This window comes from Hypanus sabinus, chromosome 2 (genome assembly GCF_030144855.1).
Source record: "Hypanus sabinus isolate sHypSab1 chromosome 2, sHypSab1.hap1, whole genome shotgun sequence".
NCBI classification, from domain to species: domain Eukaryota; kingdom Metazoa; phylum Chordata; class Chondrichthyes; order Myliobatiformes; family Dasyatidae; genus Hypanus; species Hypanus sabinus.
In genome coordinates, this window is record NC_082707.1 from 115,122,604 (window position 1) to 115,150,363 (window position 27,760).

Genomic DNA, 27,760 nt, shown 5'->3' on the forward strand with positions numbered 1-27,760 from the left:
ACTGCTCTTGGCATCACAAAAAGCAAATGACTGACAGGAAAGCCCTTTCACAGATGCTGTGAGCTATAATGATTGTCTAACCTGAAAACTGCAATTGCATTTGTTACTAAAAAATGCAATTAACAGAAACAATACTTTTAAGATAAAATGGATGAACATACAAACCTCACTCAGCTTCTATTCCATCTTTGTGAACAATCAACTACCCAATGATTCACAAAGACTGAGATTGAGCTCCCTTCTGTCCAACCAGCAGGGCAGAAAATTAAAGGGAGCAATGAACCTATGCCAAATCACAAAATAGGAATTTTCTTTGCAAAAGTATTGGCATGTGACCCATTCATCTTATGGCCTGACAGCATTCACAAATACATACAATAAGAACTCTCACAGATAATGTACCAGAGGGTTAGAAAGCATTTGGAACAGTGCTACACTGCTGATCAGAACTGCAATTAAGGCTGAGAATGTGGGGAAGATGCAAATAACTGTAGGATTCCCCACGCAAAATGACTTGTTTCCTGAAAAGGGGAAGTGAATCTCATAATGTGCCGTGTACAGCTTTCCTCCTTTTCCTGCAAAGCAAGCAAACAAGCAGCAGAAACTGTCCCCTGTACTTCTGCAGCAACATTTTATTCCTGCATCACCTCAGCACAGTTTTGTCTATGGAGAAATAAAGTACCGGGGAACATGGTTAGTTTGAATTAAACCACACATGGTTTAAGGGTGAAATGTGAGAAGTGTAAGAGGAATATGAGGGAAAACTGCATCACTTAGAGGGTTGTGAGAGTGTGGATCAAGCTGCCAGCACAAGTGGTGCAAGCAAGCTCAATTTCAACGCTTAAGAGAAGTTTGGATAGATACATGGATAGCAGAAACACAGAGGGCTATGCTCCCACTGCAGGTCAGTGGGAGTAGGCAGTTTAAATGGTTTCAGCATGGACTAGATGGACCGAAGGACCTGTTTCTGTGCTGTACTTCTCTACAACAAATATAACACCCCATTGTTTATGAGAATTTAACAAGGAACATTTCCGCCCTTTTAATCTGTACATTATCAGTCATAAACTTCTGATTATCTCTCACTAATCAAGCTGGAAAGCAGGAAACTGTTGAGGAAAGGTGTATACTAAATTTCCTCAGGTATTGTTGCATCAGCGATTATGTACAATGGATGAATAAACCCTGTGGTTTAAAAAAAGCACAATCTATTGATTAATTTAACTAAGCAGTTAAACGCATTCACTCCATTTCTTGCATTCAGGTCTTGCATCTTTTCCAAACTTTTATTGATCCATCTCTTCCTTCATTTATATGCAGGCACACATATTGTAAACCCCTCCCGAAATCTTGCATCACTTCACCTCAAAGGCATTGCTTAAAACTTATTTTTTCCCCTCCAAGGTTTGAGCCTCTATTAGGCCTCTATAAATAACTACTTTTTAATATAATGACTTCAGTAACCTTGGACATTGTTAAAGTGATTATCCAACTAAAGCTTTTTAAAGGTGTGCAGCTTTTTGAACAGCAATTTACCTCTTCACAAGCATCAGGGGGATCTTTCACAAAGGGGTGATATAAAAGATCCCAGGCAATATTTGGTGAGGGGCTTCTGTCAAGTATCTGCATACTGTACCTTCTCAGGTGCACGGTCAGACTTAAGTCTCTGAGGCTACATTCACACTAGACTGGATAATTTTGAAAACGCTGGTTTCGCGTAAAAACGATAGGCGTTCACACTATGCGTCTTTAAAAATATCTCTGTCCACATTGAAACAGAGATTTTGGTGAATCTCCTCCTACTGCGCATGCGCAGGACACATCTACCAAAAACAAGCGACATGTTTGGTGTCGAATCTTGCCGTGAAAGTGCGCGTTTGTGTAGTTACAGACTAGAAAAACTTAAACAACGGGCAGCTGTTGGCTTTCGCGCAGGAGGACTTAAAAGTAAAAAAAAACAAATACTGGAGCGTATGGAGGCAACCAACAGGGAGTTCACGGACAAACTGACCCGGCTGAGACGAATATTGAAAAACTGACCAACTCTGTTGCATTAATAAAGCACCTTGTTAAATGTATAAAACATGTCTGCATCAGTGTTATCTTGTACTTCCATACAATGTTACATTAGGCTGTTACACTTCTATTGTCAGAGAAGTACTTACATAAATAGGTAAACCACCTTCATACCAGCAAAGACAGTAAACAGGGCAAAGTGAGTATACTTATTTATTCAGCAAGTTATGGGTCAAAGTATTCGGTGAGTACATTTCTAACTCTTCTGGCGTCAGTCCCGTTGCCATCTGTTCTGAAATTGTTAGGTTGCATTCAAGAAAACAATGAAATAGCGCGCTGCTGTCTGACAGCGTTTTCAATTTCTCCAGTTATCCCGTCCACACTGCTTCAGCCAATCCAGCGTTTTCAAAAATACACACTTTGGAGAGCGTTTCTGAAAGCTCCGGTTTTGGTGGACAAAAATGCCGTTTTAGTGTGGACGGAGGGTAAAAACGAAGAGAAAAAGCTTCGGTTATGGATTTATCCAGTGTAGTGTGCATGTAGCCTTAGTCGGGTTTGAACAAATCCTTAAGAATAATTCAGGGTGAAGAATGCCATTAATGTCATGAAAAAAAGGTCTCCTGTGAAGTACCTGCAAAGCTTTATTATGTTAAGGATGTTATATATAGGCAGAATTTACAGAATATTGATCACCTAATTCGTCCTGTGATTGTTTCTGTTGTTTATCCAGATTTGAGTGTGATGAAGGAATACAACTGATATTAATCCTTAAATTTGCATACTTCCTGTCACCAATCTACCACAATTCGCCATTTTTCACACTTCTGACAATGGATGCAATGGTCAGCAATGATTTAATATTTCTTTTTCCCCAACTGCTACTGATGTAAGATGTTCTCTCAATGCTATTTACACAGTGAGTCATCCAATCTTTTGAACAGTAGAGAAACTTGGGTACACTGGTATGCAAATTGGTTTATTATTGTCATATTGGCAGATGGAGTTCAACCCAGTTAAGTGTGAGGTGGTTCATTTTGGTAGATCCAATATGATGGCAGAAGAAGAGAAGATGGCTAGCATGAGAGGGCATAGTTTTAAGGTGCTTGGAAGTAGGTACAGAGGAGATGTCAGGGGTAAGGTGTTTTTTTATAAAACGCAGAGAGCGCTAAATGCGTGGAATGGGCTGCCGGCAACGGCGGTGGAGGCGGAAACGACAGGGTCTTTTAAGAGACACCTGGATGGATACATGAAGCTTAGAAAAATAGTGGGCTATTGGTAAAGCCTAGATAGTTCTAAGGTAGGGGCATGTTCGGCACAGCTTTGTGGGCCAAAGGGCCTGTACTGTGCTGTATGTTTTCTATATTTCTAGGTTTCTGTGTACTGAGATACAATATGTGGAAAAACTTGACTTTCAATCCCATCATGGAGGTAGTATAAGGTAAAGCAATAAGTGTAACAACTACAAAGAATGTACAGTACAGGTCAACAACAAAAGTGCAAGAACATAATTAGGTAGATTATGAGGTCAAGTGTTTATCATATCATACCAATAACAGCAGAGTACAAGCTGCCCATGAGCCTGGTGGAACTGATTTCAGACTTTTATAACTTCTGCCCAATGGAAGAGGCGAGAAAAGAGAATGTCAGAGGTGGATGAGGTCTTGATTATGTTGGCTGCTTTATTGAGGCAGTGAGAAGTATAAACAGAGGCCATCGTAGGAAGGCAGGTTTCTGCGATGTGCCGAGTTGGGTCTTGTGAACATCAAGACACCAGAGTAGGGGTCTGAGGATGCAACATTTCAAAATGAGGTGTTTAGAGTAATCATGGAAGAGATGTTGCTGACTACCCTTATTAACTGGTCTGTTGGTGAAGAAATCAAGGATCCAGTTGTGTGGGAGGAGTCTTCTCCCAGAATCCAGAGTTTAGTGATTAGTTTGCTTGGAATTATAGTATTGAAAGCAGGGCGGTAAGTGAATAAACAATAGTCTGACATGACACACACAAAATGTTGAAGGACATAACCAAGTCTAGGAGCATCTATGGAGGTGAATAAACAGTTGATGTTTTGGAATAAGTCCCTTCATCAAGATTGAAAAGAAGCCAGAATAAGGTGGGAAGAGGGAGGAAGAAGTACAAGTTGACAGATGATAGGTGAGACCAGGCAAAGGGCAAGTCTGATGTCTTTACTGTCCAGATGCTCCAGAAATGAGTGTAGACCAGGGAAATGGCATCTGGCATAGACTTGTTTCAGTGGAGGATGAATTGTAGGGTCAAGGTTGTCTGGAAGATTGTGGAGTTAAATCATGCCATTTTCAGACTTTCAAAGGACTTCATAATGGTGGATGTCAGTTACTGAACAATAGTTGGTAAGGCATGGTATTTAGTTTTTCTTAGGTACTGAGATGAAAGTGGTCTTCTTAAAGCAGAATGGAACCAAATCAATGGTGGTGATGAATCAGCATACAAGAGGGAGATTGAAAATCTGGCCGAATGGTGTCATATCGACAACCTCTTACTCAGTATCAGCAAGACCAAGGAGCTGATTACTGACATTAGGAGAAGGAAACCAGAGGTCCATGAGTCAGTCCTCATCAGAGGTGGCGAGGATCAGCAACTTTAAATCCCTTGTTGTTATCAGTTTAGAGGACCTGTCCTGTGCCCAGCATGCAAGTACAATTACAAAGAAAACACAACAGTGCCTCTACTTCCTCTGGAGTTCGTGAAGATTCAGCATAACATCTGTAACTTGGAAAAACCTATAGATGTGCAGTATATTGACTACTGCATCAAAACCTGGTGTGGAAACACCAATGACAAATAGAATATTCTATGAAAAGTAGCAGATACGACCCAGTCCATCTCGGGTAAAGCCCTCCCCACCATTGAGCATATCTACGTTGAGTGTTGTCAAAGGAAAGCAACATCCATTATCAGGGACCCCCTTCCCACCACCCTTGTCATGCACTCTTCTCACTCCTACCATTAGGAAGGTGGTACAGGAGCTTCAGGATTCATACCATCAGGTTCAGGGACAGTTATTACCATTCAACTATCAGACTCTTGAACCACTTCACTTGTTCCATCACTGAAATGCCCCCGCAACCTATGGACTCACTTTCAGGGACTCTTCATCTTATGTTTTTGATATTTATTGCTTATTTATTAATCATTATTATTTCCTTTTTCTTGTATTTGCAGTTTGTTGTTTTTTACACATTGGTTGAACACCCAAGTTGGTGCGGTCTTTCATTGATTCTACAGTGTTTATTAATCTATTATGGATTTATTGAGTATGCCTGCAAGAACATATATCTAGGCTGTATATGGTGACATTATGTACTTAAATAATAACTTTAAACTTTGAAGCACAGATTGAACAGTGAGAGATTAAAAATGTCTGCAAATATTCATGCCAGCTGTTCTACACAGCTTCTAAGGATACAGTTAGACACACCATCCATTCCAGATGGTTTCTGCAGATTCACTCTTCAGAAGATTGATCCTATTTATATCTGCAATAGTAGCTGTGGGCTCAGTTGCATTGGAGGTTGTCACGGTGGATGCATACCCACTCCCTTCTGTTTAAGAGGTGCACAGAATAAATTCATTGGGAAGCTATGTGTCAATGATGACACCCAACCCATTATAACATGCAAGCCCTGTCACAGCTAACTTGGGACTCGATTTGGACTGATACTGCTTCTTAGCGTCTCTAAGTCTTACAGAGGTTCTTTAATTTCTCGCAAAGGTTACAGTCAACCAGCTTGAATACTGCATTCAAAACATTGCCATTTCACTGATCATTCTAACTGGACTTCTTGCCAAAATCTGAAACTGTGATCCATTTTACTAACTGTTGTGCTCAGGTTTACTCCACTGCCCTCTTACATAATTTTGCCAAGCTGAGGTTTTTTTCTAAACACAAAATTCACTGCAGATGCTGTGGTCAAATCAAGACGTACAAAAAAGCTGGATAAACTCAGCAGGTCGGGCAGCATCTGTTGAAAGGAGCAGTCAACGTTTCGGGTCGAGACACTTCGTCAGGACTAAAGGAGGAGGGGGCAGGGGCCCTATAAAGAAGGTGGGGGGGAGGGTGGAAAACCAATCAGAGGAAAGATCAAGGGGTGGGGGAGGGGAAGCAGGGAGGGGATAGGCAGGAGAGGTGAAGAAGGAATCTAAGGGGAAAGCACTATGGATAGTAGAAGAAGGCAGAGTCATGAGAGGTGATAGGCAGCTAGAAGAGGAGACAGAGTGAAGGTGGGATGGGGGAAGGGAGAGGGAGGGAATTACCGGAAGTTGGAGAATTTGATGTTCATACTAAGGGGCTGGAGACTACCCAGACGGTATATGAGATGTTCCTCCAACCAAAGTTTGGCCTCAGCATGGCAGTAGAGGAGGCCATGTATGGACATATCTGAATGGGAGTGTGAAGGAGAGTTGAAGTGAGTGGCAACCGGGAGATCCTGTCTGTTGTGGCGGACGGAGCATAGGTGCTCGACAAAGTAGTCCCCCAATCTGCGTTTGGTCTTGCTGATGTAGACGAGTCTACACCGGGAGTGCCTGATGCAATAGATGACCCCAACAGACTCACAAGTGCAGTGTTGCCTCACCTGAAAGGACTGTTTGGGGCCCTGAATGGTGGTAAGAGAGGAGCTGTAGGGACAGGTGTAGCACTTACGCTTGCAGGGATAAGTGCCAGATGGGAGATCTGTGGGGAGGGACGTGTGGACCAGGCAGTCACAGAGGGAACGATCCCTGTGAAAAGCAGAGAGGGGTAGAGAGGGAAAGATGTCCTTAGTGGTGGGGTCCTGTTGAAGGTGGTGGAAGTTGCGGAGGATAATATGCTGAATCCGGAGGCCGGTGGGGTGATAGGCAAGGACAAGGGGGGGTGTCCCTGTTGTGGTGATGGGAGGATGGGGTGAGGGTTGAAGTGTGGGAAATGGAAGTGATGTGGGTGAGGGCATCACTGATGATGGCAGAAGGGAAACCACGATTCTTAAAGAAAGAGGACATTTGGGATGTGCTGGAACGGAAAGCCTCATCCTTGGAGCAGATGCGGCGGAGACAGAGGAATTGGGAATAGGGAATAGAATTTTTGCATTTGGCAGGGTGGGAAGAGGTATAATCAAGGTAGTTATGGGAGTCAGCGGGTTTATAGAAGATGTCAGTGGACAGTCTATCTCCAGAGATGGAGTCCGAGAGATCGAGAAAGGGGAGAGAAGTGTCCGAGATGGACCAAGTGAATTTGAGGGCTGGGTGAAAGTTAGAGGCAAAGTCAATGAAATTGACAAGCTCAGCATGGTTGCAGGAAGCAGCACCAATGTAGTCGTCAATGTATCGAAGGAAAAATTGGGGAGCAGTACCAGTATTGATTTGGAGCACATAATCCATGAAGAGGCAGGCATAGTTAGGGCCCATGCGAGTGCCCATAGCTACACCCTTGGTCTGGAGAAAGTGGGAAGAGCCAAAAGAGAAGTTATTAAGTGTGAGTACCAGTTCCGCCAACCGGAGGAGTGCGGTGTTGTTGGGGAACTGGTGAGGTCTATTATCCCGAAAGTAGCAGAGGGTTTTGAGGCCTTCTGGATGGGGAATTGAGGTGTATAAGGATTGGACATCCATTGTGAAAATGAAGCAGTCGGGACCGGGGAACTGGTAATTATTGAAGAAGTGGAGGGCATGGGATGTATCCCAGATGTAGGTAGGGAGGGACTGAACAATGGTTGACAAAATGGAGTCGAGGTAGGCAGAGACAAGTTTTTTTTCTGCCTGATTAGTTGGAAAGCATACATGAACCAAATAAGACACTCTTTTTAATCAAGCAATGCTTTCACTTTAATGGAGGAGGGGGTGGGGGGGAGCTTTCCAGGTCTTAGGTGTGTTTTAACACATTAACACTTCCAGAAGCAAGCTGAACTAGATCCTCTGCTCACTTGCTCACACAATACAACATCTACCTGAATAATTCATTGGCAGTTTCAACAGATGGTATCCCATTCAGTTGGCTTAAAGCATTCTGAAAGTTTAAACAGAATACATCAAATGTTAAAGAATGAAATATTCCACTATAAACTGAGCTCTCGGGTAGACGCTCACAGAGCATTTCAAGATAGTATTCAAAGTAAACTGCAATCTTCTCTCTTGCTGGGAATGAAAGAGAACAGCCACAAATTATCACAGCTATCCATCATGCAAAATGATTGGGTTCAATTACAGTTCAATATTAGTTTAATTTTCAAAGCACCACAATCCATTTTACTGTTGCTATCCCTCTGTACTTCAGGATTTGGAGCAAAATTGTGGAGTGCCTGCACACACAATAGTCTAAAACTGAATATGCAGACTCTTGCTTTTAAGTCATTTATGCTCTTATGTCAATTACACACAAATAAGTTTGAGACACATTTGATCCCTCAGGCCCATCTATCTGTAGCGGGTTGCATTTCCAGTTTGCTGGAACAGTATCCGTTTGGACAGAGCAAAATTCTTTAAGAGTTTTTAATCAAGGGCTCAGAGTTAGTCCTCTTGTCAAGCAGAATGTGACCCATCCAGCAGCTATCAATGATGAGAAACTGTAGATTGATACCAGTTTCTATTTGTCAGCCTGGACATTTAAATATTTAAAAACAAAGCATGGGGTTAACTAGATTAAAAAAAATACTGCGCAGGAGTCCCAATGAAGATGGCTCTCAGAGCCATGTTTCAGAGATAAGATGAAATGACAGTGACCCTGATCATTAGTGCTGCACTTCATCACAGTAGGTGCCCCAGTGACAATGGAGTGAATGACAATCCAGGGAAACTTTCAAGGGAAAATAAAATAAACATTGGGAGTACAATCTCAGCCTCAGAGCATTAATGCAAGAGTTCTTTATAGCAAACTATACTCAATCACCTTTGAGTGATTCACACTACTTCCTCATTGACCTTCCCCATATTACAAGGTCAAAAACGGGGATGTTTAATAACAATTACAGAGATATCAGTCCCATTCTCAACTCATCCAACAACTGAGTTCATGCTTGCAGGAATGGAATTTGTAGTGACAAGACCAAGTCAAAGGCTGGGAAACTGTAGGCTAGTTATACAAAAAAATCCATCACAGGAAAATGTTTTTTATTTATGAAGGAAATGATAACAAGGTCATAGAAAACAATAGTCAACATGGATTAATCAAAAGGAAATCATGTTTCACAAATCAAAGTTTTGTGAGGTCGCAAGGAATAGAATAAGAAACACTCTTTGATGAGTAACAACCAGATCTTTATTGTGTATTCATTAATTTAATAAGGCAACTGTTACTGTAGTGTGATCGTGTCTGGATTTTCAGAACACCTTCAAAATGCCACAAAAGGGATTCTACAATCCCCTGCAAAGAGTAATTTCAGCTCACTTGATCCTAGAGTCCAAACACTCACAGGTACATACTAATATACTTTAAAAACAAAAAGTAAACATCCAATCTGCCTGCCTGCTCTTGTGCTAGAAACCTGGTGCCATTAATACTCCAGCTGAAATAAAATGGTGATCACATCATTGCATGGGCTGGTGTGATATGCCCCTTTTGGAGGTAATATGAATTAATTGATTGAAAATGTGAATGGATTGGTAGTAAGTTCACAGACCATACAAAGATCGATGGTACAGGTGTTCCCCCCCCCCCACAAAGGTAGTGTTCCTATGAAACCTTTCTTAAACCAAAATGGCGTAAAGCAAAGAACCATCAATTTATATGGGAAAAATTTTCGTAAAAGAGAAAATCCTCCTTGTAATGTGAAAACAGGTTATTAATGTAGGTCTTTCGTAAAAGCGAAGTGGCATAAAGTGAACATTCGTAAAGCAGGGGGCACTTGTATTGTGGATAGTGCAGAAGGTTGCCACTGCGTAGAGGGGTACAGATCAGTTGTAGATATGGGCAGAGATATCGTAGATGAAAGTTTAATCTGGCCAAGTTGTGAGGTGACTTTTGACAGACCAAGTACCCTTAACAGTGTTTGAGGTACAGAGGGTCCTTTGGGTCCAACAAATGAGATGTGCAGGGCACATTCCTGTTATATATGCACACAGAACGGTGGGTGTCTGGAATGCATTGCCAGGGTGGTACCGAGGACATTTAAAAGGATCGTAGACAGGTATTTGAAAATATAGAGAATGGAAGGATATAGACACTATGTAGGCAAAAGAGATTAGTTTAAGCATTTAATTACTAGTTTAACTAGTTCAGTACAATATTGTGGGCCAAAGAGCCTGCACCTGAGTTGCAGTGTTCTACATTCAAACTCAACTAGTTATCATTCCTGGAAACACATTCCAAATACGAAGCCAGGTACCAGTGCTTTACACAAAATTAGGATGTCTTGTATTAGAGGTGATTACCAGTATACATTAAGGACCGATTAACAAACTGTACACTGCACAGAATGACAGAGGGTCATTTTGGGTGAAGCTGTAAATACAGATACAGCTGCTGAGACCTTGGGTACTTACAAGTACCAAAAGTTTCAAAGAATGCTTGTATACCACTCACTTAATTTGCAGATGCAGGAAGAAATTAGAATAGTAAACATTGTGTTGCCCTTTATTGCAAGAGGATTTGAACACAAGAGCAAAGATACCTTAATGTAGAGCTCTGTCGAGACCAATCCTGAATTACTATGTACATGTCTGATCTTCCTATCTTAGGAAGGATATTTTTACAATAGAGGCAGTATAACAAAGGTTCACCAGTATTATGTCATACTCCTATTGCAAAAATAGACTGAGGTGGGTTGGAATATTGCCCTTGAAGGAGAGATCAACACTATACTCTCAAAATTAGGAGAGGTCACCTCATTGAAACATACAAAAGTCTTAATAGTTAACAGAATAATTACAAGGATGGTATCAGACTGGGGAAAGGGGGGGCAGAATCAAGAGTTACAGTCTCTAAACAAGGCGTCATCTTGGGGGAAATTTCTTCAGGTTGAGGGTAATTCATCAGCACACAAGGGCTATGCAGGCTCATTTACTGAGTACAGTCAGCCCTCCTTATCGGTAGATTCCAGATGTGCGGATTCAACCAACCACGGATTGCGAAAACCCGGAAGTGCTCTTCCAGCACTTGTTCGAGCATGTACAGACTTTTTTTCCTTGTCATTATTCCCTAAACAATGCAGTACAATGACTATTTTACATAGCATTTACATTGTATTATAAGCAATCTAGAGATGATTTAAAGTATACAGGAGGATGTGAGTGGGTTATCGTGCATCGGGACCGAATAAAATCGGAAGTTCTCTTAGTAAGTACCGTAAGTCAGAACAGGTACATCCGGTATTATTTAGCGTCATAAAACACTTAAGGACGTATGTTTCAGCACCAGGCTTGGGAACGGAAGTTCTCGGAACTCGGGACAGATCGATGTGAGGATCAAAAACCCAAAACCCAACAATTAAACCACTGCTTTGCTTAGTAATCATTGACCGACTGTAGCCTAACGCTTTTCCAATGACCGATGGCGTTTCACCTCTTTCCGATCGCTTTATTATTTCCACTTTATTTTCAATCGTGATCATTTTCGTGAACAGAAACACTGCACATTCAGAGCTCTGGTGCCGGGTCCTAATGTCCAGTGCACTGAGACAGGTTAAATAAGGTCTGGGGTTCCATTGGGTCCTAAGGTCCACCTGATTGAAACGGGTTGCAGAAGGGACTTGAGCATCCGTGAGGGGTCCCGGAACCAATCCCCCGCGGATAAGGATATTCAAATCAGAGATGGATGGATTTTCCAATATGAAGAGAACCAACAGGTATGGAGCTGATGCAGAAAAGATTCTCTGAGATAAACAATCAGCCATGAACTTACTGAATGGCTGAGCAGAAACAAGGAATCAAGTAGCCTGTAGCCTATTTCTACTTCCACCAACCCAGAGAGTTTCCATTCTCCCAGTGAATTATTTCTACAAGTACACAATGCTCCCTTCATCCAAGTCTAACAGAGCTGTAGGGACATCGTTTAAAGAGGAAATAATCCAGATGTTGTTGCATTATTCATCACATTGAATTGTTATCAGAGATAACACTTGCTACCTACTAACTTTAGACTATTTATTTAGTGATACAGTGCCCAGTAGGTCCTTTGAGCCATAGTGCCCAACAACCCCATAACCCCAATTAGCCTCAACCTAATCATGGGACAATTTACAACAACCAATTAACCTACCTGGTAGGTTTTTGGACTGTGGGAAGAAACAGGATAACCTGGAGAAAACCCACAAATTCCACAGGGAGGATGTACAAAGGCACTGAACTCTAATGCCCTGAGGTTAGTCCAGTGTAGCACTAACCGTTATTCTAATGTAGGACACCTCCAGGTGAGCTTATGTTATTTCAAAGTTATTTTCTTTGACAAGCAGGAGAGAAGCTAGGGTGCATCCAGAATCCTATGATAAGAGCATGAATCTTGCCTGTTTTTACTGAAACTTGCTGCATAAGCACTGATCCTATTATGCTGCTGGCTAGATTCCAACAGTTGGGATAGAAAATGTAACAACAATCTTATTGATAGTAATACCTTGTTCTGATACAGAATGATGCAATTATTTTAGGTTTTACAATTGTTCCTTTCCATTGCGATAATGCACTTCTAAATTCAGTCTAATTATTATCTCATAACTCTTAATAACCACAAAGTTTGGCATTTCTTTTTAACAATTACTTCATTATTTGGCAACTCAGTGGCTATTGCCAACAGGGGAAAAAATATACAATTTTTCTACCCTGAGTTTAAGGCCTTTAAATAATCATATTCACAGAACGCCTTCAACATAAACATTTCTCATTGTAAATTGTTTGATAATATGTGACAGTACGCTATATAATAGAAATTATATCAAACCAAAAGTTTTAAAAGGAACTTCTTAAATGGAGAAAGAAGTTGCAGATAAGGTCTTGTGGGGAGGTGGGGGGTAGAATTCAAGAGATTCTGAAGAGATGGTTATAATGGGTGGAGCAGAGGAGCAGTGCTGCACAGACCTGAATTGGTAGTCTGAAGGCTCTTAGTAAAACTGGAGATGGTTCTGGAGCAAGGCCACACAGAAATCTGGAGTAAAGGACAGAAAGTTTAAAGAAGGCTTTGCTGGAATGGGAGCCAAAGCAGATCTGTGAGCACAGTGGTTACTGGCAAATAGGACGGAGTTTTAGTTGAGTTCCAGTTCATAAATGGACATAGATTCAAAGATGTTATGATATCCGCAGTGCCCGAATATAACTGCTTTCTGTGGCTGTACATCAGCATCAGTCTCTACACCAGATCAGTATGAAGATAGCATATTGGATCAGACTATGAATGCATACAAGCTACATTGTCTTTTAACAAAAACGGCCTCAAAACTTGTACTTCATTGAACTTAGTGTTTATGTTGATGTTGTTATCTATACTTGCACCTTACTGATAAGCTCAATATGAACATGTGCAGCTATAAACTAAGGTATAGTTTGAATGAACACATTTAAAAATATTTTGATTAAAATTATAAAGAGAACTGCAAGACCAGAGGAAACACATGTAATCATTCCCTTCCAGACATACTTTGAGGCACAATGCACTCTTGCTGTTTCTTACAAGAGGTGTAAGTTTTCCAAATGAGCTTGTTCAGTCACTTGAATTGATGCCCGCAGATGGTTTGGATATATTCAAGATGTGCAAACCCCCTTGCTCCAACAATCAATCACTGGAGTCATGAGGAGTGACTGTGGGCTCAGGATCTTTCCACAAACAGCTTGTTCCTGCCTAGTGCAGCTCAGAGACTTTTCCTGTTTGTTACTGAGAAATACACAAATACAACATTCTTAATGACACAATCCAGAATGAGTGACCAATCTAAAGATTACATTAAAACCAAAAACCAAAGCTTATGTATATAACTTCATTAAGGTTTGAACTTGGAGTTTAATATCAAAGAGTACACACTGAATCAAAAGGACAGACAGGTGGGCAGAGGGGGAAGAGGTAGCTCTATTGGTGAAAAATAAATTCTTAGAAAGTAACACAGGATCAAAAGATGTTGAATCTTTGATGGCAGAATTAAAGTGCAAGGCTAAAAACTCTCAGGTGGGAGTTATATACAGGCCTCCAAACAGTAGCCAGGATGTGGGCAGCAAATTACAAAAGACAGAAAAGGCGTGCTAAAAGGGCTGTGTTGCATTGATCATGATGTATTTTAATTGCAGGTAAATTGGAAAAAAATCAGGTTGGTGTTGGATCCCAAAGGAAGGAATTTGGAATTCTTCTTGGAATCCCAAGAAGATGGCTACAAGATGGCTTTTTAGAGCAGCTTGTGGATGAGCCCACTAGGGAAATGCAATTCTAGACTGGATGTTACGTAATGAACCAGCTTAAAGTAAAGGAACCCTTAGTAACCATGAAGTACAATTCAGCCTGCAGTTTGAGAAGGAGAAGCTAAGATCAGATATATCGGTATTACAGTTGAGCAAAGAGGCATAAGAGAAGAACTGACCAAAAATTATTAGAAGGAGACACAAGCAGTGATGATAACAGCGCTGCAATGGTTGGAGTTTCTGGGAGTAATTTGGAAGTTGCAGAATCATCTCAAAGAGGCAGCAGCATTCTAATAAGGTAAATGTGGCTAGCAAGTGAAATCTAAGACAGCATAAAAGCAAAAGAGGGGGCATACGGTATAACAAAAAAGAGTTAGAGGATAGGGATGCTTTTAAAAACCAGGACAATTTAAAAATACAATGATAAAGATGAAATATAAAGATAAATCAGCCAATAAAGATGATACTGAAAGATTTTTTTTCAGATTTATGAAGAATAAAAGAGAGGCAAGAATGGACATCGAAACAAAGGAAATGTAGGACAAGCTGAATAGTATTTTGAGTCAGCCTTCACTGCGGAAGACACAAACAGCATGCCTGAAATTCAAATGTAAAGGGGCAGAGGTGAGTATAGTCATAATTACAAAGGAAAAGGTGCTTACAAACCTGAAGGTCTGAAAGTAGATAAGCCACCTAGACCGGATAGATTATACCACAGGGTTCTGAAGGAGGGAGCTGAAGAGGTGATGGAGGCATGATTGATCTTTCAAGAATCACTAGATTCTGGAATGATTCCAGAGAATCGGAAAATCATGAATGTCACCCCACTCCTTAAGGAGAGACAAGAGACAGGAAATGACAGGCCACTTAGCCTGACTTCAATGGTTGGCAAGGTGTTAAGGATGAGGTTTCAGGATACTTGGAAGTACATGATAAAATACAGTCGGCCCTCCTTATCCGCAAAGGATTGGTTCCAGGACCCAAAAAACGCGGATGCTCAAGTCCCTTATTCAACCTGTCTCAATCTGGTGGACCTTAGGACCTAGCGGAAGCCCAGACCTTATTTAACGTGTTTCAGTGCGGTGGACATTGGGATCTGGCGGCGGAGCTCTGAATCCGCAGTGTTTCTGTTCATGAAAATAATCACGATCACAATTGAAAATAGAGTTGAAATAATAAAGCGATCGAAAGAGGTGAAATGCCATTGGTCATTGTAAAAGCGTTAGGCTACGTCGGTCAATGATCGGAACAATTTTAAAGGAAAAAGTGAGAAAGGCCCTGCCCCGATGAAAGCTCCAATTATTACTAAGCAACACAGTGGTTTAATTATTGGGTTTTGAGCTTTTGATCCTCCACAAATGGAGAGCGCACTCGGAAGTGGTCTGTCACTGTATCGAACTAAGGAACTTCTGAGCCTGGCACTGAAACTTAAGTGTTCTTAAGTGTTTTATATGCATAGAAAGGTAAAATATATACTATATACTAAGACAAACATTTGACTAACCAATGCTAAAAAAAACCAGATATACCTGTTTCGACTTACTTAGTAAGAAAACTTCTGATTTTTTTCAAACCTGATCCATGATAACCGATGCACATCCTCCCGTATACTTTAAATTATCTCTAGGTTACTTATAATACCTAATACAATGTAAATGCTAAGTAAACTAGTTATTATACTGCATTGTTTAGGGAATAATGACAAGGAAAAAGGTCTGTACATGCTCGAACAACAAGTGCTGGAAGAGCATTTCCGGGTTTTCTCGATTCATGATTGGTTGAATTCGCAGATGCGGAAGTCATGGATAAGAAGGGCCGACGGTAGGCCAAAGTCAGCATGGTTTCCTTAAGGAGAAATCTTACCTGACAAATCTGTTGGAATTTTTGAGGAAATAGCAAGCAAAATAGAAAAATATGAACCAGTAGATGTTTTTAACTTGGATTTGCAAAAAGGCTTTTAGACAAGATGACACACGTGAAGCTGATAAACAACAGCCCATAGTATTATGGGAATGATACTAGCATGGGTAGTATGACTGGCAGGAGGCAAGGGGTGGAAATAAAGGGAACCTTTTCTGGTTGGCTACCAGTGACTACTGGTGTTCTGCAGGGATTGGTGTTGGATCCACTAATTTTCACATCATAAGTTAATGATATAAATGACAGAACTGATGTGTTTGCAGCCAAGTTTGCATATGATTCAAAGATAGGTGGAGGGGCAGGCAGTGTTGTGGAAGCAGGGAGTTTGCAGAAGGACTTGAGAATGGGCAACAAAGTGGCAGTCTGAATACAGTGTAGGGAGGTGTATGGTCTTGCACTTTGGTAGAAAGAATAAAGATTAACTATTTTTTATATGAGGTGAGAATTCTGAAACCTGAAGTGCAAAGGGAATTAAGAATCCTTGTGCTGGATTCCCTAAAGGTCAACTTGCAGGTTGAGTCAGTAGTGAGAAGGAAAATGCAATATTAACATTCATTTCCATAAGACTAGAATATAAAAGCAAAGATGTAATGCTGAGACTTTATAAGGCACTGGTCAGACTGCACTTCTAGTACTGTGAGCAGCTTTGATTTCAAGAAAATGATTCTAAAAATGAAAGATTAACATATGAGGAGTGTTTGTCGGCTCTGGCCCTGTACTCACAAGAGTTTAGAAGAATGAGAGTGGAGCTCATTGAAACCTGACAAATACTGAAAAGATCTAGAATGGATGTACAGAGAATTTTTCTTATAGTGGGGACCCTAGAATTAGAGGCACAGTCTCAGAATAGTACATCCCTTTAGAACAAAAATGAGGAAGAATTTATTTTGCCAGAGTAACCTGTGAGTCTGAGTAACTCATGCCACATGCAGCTGTGAAGGCCAAATTACTGGGTATATTTAAAGTGGAGTAATTAAAAAAGGTGTTAAAGGGTATGGGGAGAAGGCAGGAGAATGAGGTAGAGAGGAAGAATAAATTAGCCAATGTTGAATGGCAGAGCAGACTCAATGGTCTAATTCTATTCCTGTTTTATTGCCTTATAATCCAACATCATTGGGACTTTGGTAGTGAGCAATTTTTTTTAAGACTACTGGACATTTTTCCTATTACCACAATAAAGTTTAATTTCACTTTGACATATTTCACAGTGGCATAATCATTTTTTCTCAGCATGTTTAAAAGAAACAGCATACTAAGTCTAATAAGTTTAAAGACAGCACAGGAAACTAAATTCAAATTTTGTCTTGTCAAACTGATCACTCTGATCACTGTTCTAACAACACCTAGCCCATATTTTGGATCCCAATTTTGGTTTCAAGTTTACTCATACCACTGTTGACCCCAGCAACTTCCCCTCCCCCCACCCCCACCACCAGGAGCACAGAAGGAGAAAGGGCATACACAAAAGAGAGAAAGAGATAGATGCAAAGAATAACTTCTGTGCACAAATAATTGGGTGCGGTGGAGCAGGAGGTGGGGAGAAAAAAAGAGCTGCATTGCTTTGTAAAGTGCTTCCTGTGGCCTTCATTTTCAACAGAATTTCCAGAACCAGACTGACAGTGTTGAATGATTATACTATACAGCCCTCGTACAAATGTTATAAGGTTAAAGCAGCTCAGTGGGACAGAACACATTGATATCCAATACTAGTCATCAGACATAGAACCACAGTGATGTTCTTAAAATGAAATTTTGTACTGGAAATCAAACATCTCAGCACAGAATCCTGTGAGGAGATCAACACACAGAATGATGCACCTCCTTAACCAGAAAGAAATATTCTTACTGAATCAAAATTGTGATAGTGGATATGTTAGTGAGATAAATGGCAGGAAGATCTGAATCAAGACTGATGTGAAAGTGTCAACAGTGCTATTCTCTCCCGAGCTAACACAAAGAGCACAGTTTTCTAAACACCAGTCATGCTCAGTTAGAACAATTAATTTAAAGCCAAATCAAATTTTAAAAAAACATTTGAAAGACATATGAAACAAAGCAAAATAAAAATTTTAAAAATTAAATATTAAAAAGGAATTTAACAATTATAAAAAGCTGAAGAAATTCTTTTAAAAATTATCATCAGGAAGTCCCCCAACATTAATTCTCACTTAGAAAAATATTAAAAATTCAATTACCCTTGTAAACGTAACCTAGGCATTTTTAATGGATTTATTGAGTACACCAGTTTCATATGTGCCATGCTATAGTACTCAATTTATCAACAAATATCCAATAGAGCTTGAGAAGGAGTAAGGCCCTTTTACAACTAATATTTCGATTTCCAGATTTTACTGTCTATAGATGGGTAGGTGGAAGCATGGGCTAACGTCATGCAGGAAACAAGACACAGGGTTGAACAGTGCGCAAGTGAAGGCAAAAATGCAGGAGCACAATTAGAACAAATAGACTAGGAGAGGGAAAACAGGCGGACAGGTGAAGAACACAAGATACGTCTCTTGACAGTGATCACAAGGGTTTTGAAAGAGACTGAAAGGGGTTGAAGGTTGCTGGAAAGAAAAGATGGAGTTCAGTCTCTTGGAGTGGAAGACAGATGCACTAATTTGTGGGTGGTGGAAGCCACGGGCATGGGAGTACATGTACAGGATGGAAAAATGGTCATATAGAAATCAGGAATAAGGGGCGGGGGGAGATGGTCCTGGGTAGAGATTTATGCATGTGTACAAAAAACTATTTCTCAATCAGGGAGATAGCAGTATGCAAACAATTTTGTTACAAGCCATGAAACCAAGACAGTTTGCTCCGTTATGTAGTGATCCATTGCTGTATAATTTGATTTACGTTTGGAGTATCTAACAAATTAGCATCACTGGAAGTGGACCAATCGAAAAGTGCATACTATGTGATTGTTTTAATTGCTATAAAGACACACATTACATTGTATGATCATGCAGTGATCACACCCAAGGAGTGCGACATCCATCTAGTGACACACTGAAAGAAAGTACTGTACAGTTGGCCCTCCTTATCCACAAATACCCAGAAGTGCTCTTCCAGCACTTGTTGTTCGAGCATGTGCAGACTTTTTTTTTCTTGTCATTATTCCCTAAACAATGCAGTATAACCACCATTTTACATAGCATTTACATTGTATTAGGTACAAAGTAATCTAGAGATGATTTAAAGCATGCAGGAGGATGCGTGAGGGTTATCATGGATCGGGATCGAAAAAAATTGGAAGTTCTCTTACTAATTAAGTCAGAACAGGTACATCCAGTATTATTTAGCGTCAGTTAGTCAAACATTTGTCTTAGTATACAGTATATATTTTACCTTTCTATGCATATAAAACACTTAAGAACGTATGCTTCAGCGCCAGCTTGGGAACGGAAGTTCTCTGGACAGACCGCTTCCGAGTGCGCTCTCCACCGTGCCAGGTTGATGTGGAGGATCAAAGCCCAAAGCCCAATAATTAAACCACTGCGTTGATTAGTAATAATTGTAGCTTTCATCCGGGCAGAGCCTTTCTCACTTTATCCTTTAAAATTGTTCCAATCGTTCACTGGCGTAGCCCAACGCTTTTCCAATGACCGATGGTCTTTCTTTCTGACCGCTTTATTATTTCCACTTTATTTTCAATACTGTTCATGATTTTCACAAACAGAAACACTGCGGATTCAGATCTCTGCCACCGGGTCTTAATGTCTACCGCACTGAGACAGATTTAATAAAGTCTGGGATTCCACTGGGTCCTAAGGTCCATCATATTGAGACAGGTTGAATAGGGACTTGAGCATCAGCGAATTTTGGTATCTGCGAGGGGCCTGGAACCAATCCCCCGCGGATAAGGAGGGCCGACTGTATTAATACTTGATCAGTTTAAGTCTTGTCAAAACAGGAGGTGGCATCATAACTAATACCAACTTCATGCTGAGAACTGATCAAGAATCCAGTGGGTGGGAAGACCACACATGATCAGAAAATCCTTCACGATTCGTTACCCTTCTCAACAGAATAACTGCTCTGCTCTCCTGATATGGAACTGCACCATCATAAAATATATTCTCCTAGTTGCCATACAACAGATCCACTCAAATTACTCATCCTTCACCATTTGTACCCGGAGGAACCCAGCTTTATGTACTCAAACATCATTCTTGAAATCTACTCAGTAAGAACAAGATCAATCACAGAATCTCCAGTGTAGATACATAGACACATCATGACAGCTATCCCATCAATCCTGAACCAACCTCTAGCCCTCCTGTGACAACATTCAGTGCAAATCATCATTTGCCCCCTGAAGCAGACCTGCTCAAAATGTGGATTGGTGGACTTGAGACCTGTCTCACAGGTCTCAAGTCAATTCTCATGTATCAGGGGCAAAAGGATGCTGGAACGTAGGGAGACCAATCTACCATCTATGAACACTTGGAAATCAAACAAGCCGCAAATTATTTCAATTTCTTCACCAAATCACAGTAGAAACTTTACCCAGTTGCCAAACACTGAGCACACAAATACTGAGTGAGAAACAAATAAATAAACACTGGGAATAGTCAGTAGGACAACAGTATCTGAGAAAAGTTAACAACATAGAAAGATGAGAAGGACTTGGGGTGGAGGGTTGAGTGGGCTTGAAGATATTTGTTTCTTTATGTCATTAAATTCTTGCAAATGAACTGAGCACTTACTTTATCTGTGATCCAAGAATGCACTCTTCAACATTCATGTAAGAAAAATGCTTCTGCAAATAATTGTTCATGCAACATTTCTCTTTTCAAAACAATGTCTCCATTGGGATTTTCAGCATTACTGCTTTGGGGATTTCAAAACTGTCCAACTACCAATGCATTGTTCTGCCAAAATTATTATAAAACTAAATCGGAATAAAGTCAACTAAATTTTATGCACTCAAATCAAAATGGAATCCCCATTTTGTAACAATGTGTTACTTCCAAATACCCCAAAATGTTCAGCTTGCATGATCTCTACACAATGATCATGTTTTAAAGGGCTAGCCTTTACTGTAAATAACACTAAGGGATTCATTTAATTCAGTTTAGTATCCTTTTGTAATCTAACAGTAACCAAGTTACTCACCTCCAGTAGATCAATCATCCGTGTCATCTGGGAGTAAATGAGCACACGATGACCCTGAGATTTCAGGCGTGTCAGGAGGATGTCAAGAGTATGCAGCTTCCCACTGTCTGTAATCAGGCTTTCTTTGTCTGAAATAGAGAATTAAGTTACTGAAGTTTTTAGGAATTCATTCTCCCCTCTTTCACCCTAATTCTCTCTTGAGGCACTAGTTCTCAATGGGGTGCAACTTCATGGGGTAGAACTACTAATCATACAGTATGAATACGCACAACTAATCTTCACCAAATTATTTGCCTAAAGCATCATATCTAATCTTAAGTGTGGCCACAAATCAAATTTAACTCCTATCAAAAGTCACTGGATCTTAATATGCTGCATAGTACATGTGGAATTTCCCCTCTATAGCTTTTGCATTAACTATGTGATGAAGGCCATCTTCTGATTATCACTAAAGATGCTAGAAAAACCGACTCTGTTAATGGACTGTTACTGCCTGCTAACATCCTACACTCAGCTATAAAAGCAGGATGAATACAAGACCCTGGTGGAGGACTTTCTTACCGATGTTGAGCTGCAGATGATTCAGCTTACACCATTTTGACAAAAGAGATGGTAAAGACCTGCAAGCACCAGGGGTTGCACCAGATGACAGACTTGAGTGGAGCACCATCACAGGCTGGGTACAAGTGCAGAAGTCACCTTTACTTCCTGAGGAAACCAAGGTCCTTTGGAAGATGCAGGCCTCTCCTTCACATGTTCTGCCACTCTGTGTTGCCAGTACAATCTTCTATGTGGTGGTGTGCTGGGACAATGGCATCAACATGGGTGATGCCAACAGGCTCAATAAACTGATTAGAAAGGTTGGCTCTGGTTTTGGAGTATTCACTCTGTTCCAACTGTTAACATCTGGAAACAGTACTGCAGCATAAAAGCCAGGACCAAAAGGCTCCGGAACAGCTCCTTTCACCAAGCCATCAGACAGATTAACTTGTGCTGATACAATTGTATTTCTATGTTTTATTGACTGTCCTGTTGTACATACTATTTATTATAAATTGCGCATTTAGACAGATGTAACGTGAAGGTTTTTACTCCGCATGTATATAAAGCATACAAGTAAAACTGTATACACCAGAGGCTGTGGCAGAACGCAGGACCCTACAAAAAATCCTGCAAATTCTGGATGAAGTTTCTCACCCTCTGCATGTCACCTTGGCTGAACAGAGGAGCAATTTTAGACAGACAACTGCGCTCCTCCAAAGAGCGCTATACAAGGTCATTCTTACCCTCAACCATTAGGCTCTATAATGAGTCAACCTATAGCCAGGGATGATCCCCTCCTGTTAAACCGTGGTAACTTGTTCTTATTCTTTCTACTCTTTTATAGTATTTATATCTGCACACTTGCATCACTACTGTGACACGGTAATTTCCTTTGGGATCAATAAAGTAACTATCTACAAAAGCACAAGCATAACACCTACTTAGTTAACTAAAAGCAGAAATAATTATCAAATTATGTCAAAAATAGCAACTATCATGGATATTATATACACACACACATATGTATAGCCATATAGAGAGAGTGCCTCCTCTTCCTTACCAGCCATTACATAAAAACTATAAAAAACTGATTTACAATGCAGTGAATGAAAATAGGAATCGCAACTTCTGAGCAGCGACAAATAATTGCAAAATTATTCAAAACCCTTTAAAGCTATGAACAAAATCAATTCTTTAATTATAGTAAAACAATTTTTGAACAATTTAGAGCCAACATTAGTAATCCAACTATTCACTATGTCATTGCTTTTTCACCTTTCAATGAGATGGATGGGCTTGGTGCAGTGACATCAGGAGTCTTAGATCCCCGTATTTAATAATTTGGAGTCTGTTTCGTTGCCTTGAAAGAAGTTGGGTGATTGTACTAAATATGATGTTGGAAAGGGAATAAGTAATATATTGATTTTTCCTCCCTCAGTGCAGGATTGCATTCAGAGATTTTGTTCTGCAACCAAAAGTCTTGATATGATTTTTTTGAACCTTGGCTTCAGCTGCAAGTCATTTTGTAGTGAGATCAATTCTTCCTCCATCCTTCCTGTTAATTCCTCACCACAAGTGTTCAGGAGTTGATTTTTTACCCAATCTGGAATTTGGATTGAGAGCAGATCCTAAAATCTCTCTGACATTGTCATTATGCAGATCACAGAGATAGGCACATTTTACTTGAAGATCATCTGGTATTTATTCCTTCTCTTCCAACTCAGAGAAGCTCAGAATTAGGAAAAAGTTACCAATAATTCACATAAATAAGGTTAACTTGGACAGAAATATGGAGACAACTGATTTGACTTTGATAAGATTAACATCATTTCCTTGCAATTGAAGACTGATTTAATTAAACTTTGCAAATAATTCTGACAAATCATGCCTAATGTTCTTGTGTTGATCACTGAATGAAGCATTGTCACTTCAAAGAATTTTATAAGTTTCCAAAAGCACAAAAAAGCATCTCAGACAGTTTCCTTTGGAGAGCCATCTGACTTCTGTGTGCAAAAGCAAGTATTCAAACTACTTATCATTCTCAATACAAATCTCTTAAAATAGTTGAACATTGAGAGCCAGTATCATTATATTATTATTATTATCATTATTATTATTATTATCATTATTATTATTATTATTATATTATTTTTGAACTTGTATCATATATGCATCTTATTGTTTGTGAATTTTTTGTGGTAGTATTACTTATTGTGTTATGTGTGAGTTATAGTTGTGCAGCTTGGTCTGGAGGAACATTTGTTTCACTTGGCAGCATACATGCATATGGTTAAATAACAATAAAATGAACTTGATTATTAAATAAAAAACACAAAATGCTGGCAGAACTCAGCAGACCAGACAGCATCTATGGGAGGAGGTAATAACGACGTTTCGGGCCGAAACCCTTCATCAGGAGTGAAGTAACATGGGATGGTAAAGGGGGGGATAAGAAGTGAGGGTAGGGATAGAGAGCTGGGAAGTGATAGGCTGGAGGGAAATGGGCTAGGGGGAAGGTGGAGATTTATGGGAAATAAAAGGGAAAGAAAGGTAGGGCTGGGGGGAGAGATTATAGTGAGGAGGGGAAAAAAAGAGAGAGAAAGAGAACCAGACTAAAATAATAGATAGGGATGGGGGTAAGGGTGGGGGGCAGGGGTATCAACGGGGGTCAGTGAGTTGGATGTTCATGCCGGCAGGAAGGAGGCTACCTAGGCGGGTGTTAAGGTATTGCTCCATCGACCTGCGTGTGGCCTCATCTTGACGGTAGAGGAGGCCATGGACAGACATGTCGGAGTGGGAGTGGTCTGTGGAATTGAAATGTGTGGCCACAGGGAGATCCCGCCACTTCTGGAGGACTGAGCGCCGGTGTTCGGCGAAACGGTCTCCCAGTCTGCGGCAGGTCTCCCCAGTGTATAAATGGCCACATCGGGAGCACCGGATACAGTATATCACCCCAGTTGACTCACAGGTGAAGTGGTGCCTGTCTGTCGACCATCCCATGTTACTTCACTCCTGATGAAGGGTTTCGGCCCGAAATGTCATTATTACCTCCTCCCATAGATGCTGTCTGGCCTGCTGGGTTCTGCCAGCATTTTGTGTTTTTTATTTATTTCCAGCATCTGCAGATTCACTCGTGTTGCCTTTGAGTATTAAATATATGATGTGGTGGGTAAGACAGGTAGGATGGCAGGATTGTTGAGTATAAGCGACAGGATTATCACCAGTAAGAACTACGTTCACATCATATTGTCTAGGTACACTTCATATCAACAGGCTCACTTCCCCAGGTACAGAAGAGGGCTGGAAACATGAATTGATGCACTACAAATCACAAATCACTAAATGTTTATACTGTAGGAAAATTAACAACAATATAGAAAATTAACTATAGAAAGGGGCTGGGGAAGGAAAATTGAAGTTCTACTTAATGCTGCTTACCTCACATTGGGGATAAGGGGGTCAATTTGCAGATTTTGAGAATGAAAAAGAAAGTAACCCTTGACTTTTCAATTCCAAACTTAATTTCTTGTCATGTACTCAGGGCAATTTCAAATAGCAGAACTCAAAAGTCAGTCGTCGAGATACAGGACAGGAATAAGCTCTTTGCTGTACTGAGTCAGTGCTGTCTATCAAACACCCATTTATGTTAATCCTACATGAATCCCATTTTTAAAGCTTTCCCTATGTACTCATCAACTCAGATACATTATAAAACAATTAACAAAGATCATTAACAACGACCCAATTAACCTACTACTTCCATATCATTAGCATGTGGGAAGAAACTAGAGCATCAAAAAAACCCACATGGTCATCAGAAGAACATGCAAACTCCACACACACAGCACCAGAGATCAGGTTTGAACCGGAGTCTCTGGTGTTGAGGTACAGATCCATCCATGTACTTTATAGCAAGATCCCTCATTTTTAACACCAATAACTTATCACTTTATACCCTGCATCACTTTTAACCTCATGAGTGAAATGAATAGAGGACCAGTAACTCAAAAAAAAACAATTAGTACAAGGAACTACACCAATAATGTTGGATTTTTGGTCAACTCTAATTTATTATAAGTCTGCCTTGCAATAACAATCAAATTTTATCATGCTAGGCCTGAATTTACAAAGCATTCTCCATATCCTCATAGTATCGCAAATGTACTGCAAAGCTGATGAACTACCTCTGAAGTATGGCTGCTCTTTATACAGAGGAAAATGCACCCCGTAGGTGACAGCCCCTATTTTTAAGGGGATGAAGTTTGCTAACTCTATTATCCTTTCAGGCAGTCATTTCCAGACCTTCACTACACTCCGGGCAAAAGACTCTTCCATCTCCTCCTCCCCCCTCCCCCCCCCCCCCCGCCGCAACTTTCTTCTGCAACCTTCTAAAGTTACTTTAAATCATCTATCCTTTTTTTTTTGCTCTTAATTAAGGGAAACAGGTCATTGCTATTTTACTATTCAAAATTGGAATTGGTTTAATACTGTCACCTGTACCAAGGTACACTGAAAAGCTCATCTTGCATACTGTTCATACAAGCCAATAAACAATAGATCCAAATGTAACATTTCACTGTAACCTGTGATGGAGCTCAGGTAAAGCATGAAAAGGACAGCCTGACTATCCTCTTTTAACTTTCATTGGTGCTGACTCTGGCCACCTGTAGATACAAATCCAACACTCGTCGTTGAACACATAATGTAACTATCTCAGTACTACAGTGGAGAGCTACAGAAGCCCATTTCAGCAGACAAAGATCAGAGAACATACCAGAAACAATTCTAGAAGACATCACAACTACTTGGAAGAACTGAGCATCATCTTGACCCAACATTCATATACAAAAGAAGCAAGTAAAACAGAACTGAATCAGCATTCCTGGACATAAAAATGGAATTAGTATTAAGAAATCCTTCCACAATCAGGCAAATAACTGGAGCAACCGCTACACTAAAAAAAATACAAGGCGACAGATAGATGGGACATTCCACAATGAAATAACTGTGACTTTCCAAAGCATAATTCAGCAGCATAAAGGAATACACTTCACTTACTTGGACATTGAGGTTGCACTCAACAGTCCGAAAGCTTCATAGCATCTAGGATATTTGTTTGGAACTCATTCCACCAAAACATTCCTGTACCTGTGGTACAGTGTGCATCATAAGATGTAATGCATTAAAGTCATAGCTTCTTTTCCAGAAAGACCAGCGTACAGACATTACTACCTACATTGTTTTCCTCAAATTTACTACAAGTTCACTTGGGAACATACAGCAAGACCATTCTTTCATAGCTACCAAGTTAAAATCCTGGAATAACATCAAAGAGATCAAGATGGCTGACCACTACCCGAGAGACCAATTTGGAATGGACAATAAATACTTCCTTTTCCATTCTTCTCCATACCTCTTAAAAATGACATGCCTTATCCAAGCATCATCATAGAAAATTGGGAACACTGTATATTTATTGTCTGTTGGATCTCACTGTGGACAGTCACTGCTGCTTCAACAATACTTCCATGAAGTAGATGGGAGTAATATGAGAGATGTGCTTTATTAATTTGTCCTTATTTGTCATCTGTATAGTGATAATGTTCATCGATTTGTGAAAGTGTAACCCTTTAAAAGGTCAAACATTAAGTCCAGATATCACAGATGAACATTAAACATGACAGGATATTTCAGTGAAGAACACAGGAGGTTTTGAACCGTAAAAATATCCAATGAAACACGTCAGAGAAAGGTCAGTTATGTTTGTGAACCTAGCGATTCATTTTTCCTGTTTGCATTTTATATTTAGATGGGAGCTGGGAAGGGAAATAGGAGATGGTTTGG

General features: G+C 40.2%; 1 protein-coding gene across 2 annotated transcripts in view; it reads right to left on the minus strand.

The window, feature by feature from the left end:
* Nucleotides 1–27,760, minus strand: part of ino80 (INO80 complex ATPase subunit) — a 232,643-nt gene that overhangs the window by 42,963 nt on the left and 161,920 nt on the right. For both annotated transcript variants that reach the window (XM_059952871.1, XM_059952861.1), the window contains exon 27: nt 21,374–21,501. In XM_059952871.1, the coding sequence (XP_059808854.1) occupies nt 21,374–21,501 (128 nt within the window). The remainder of the gene's footprint in view (nt 1–21,373; nt 21,502–27,760) is intronic.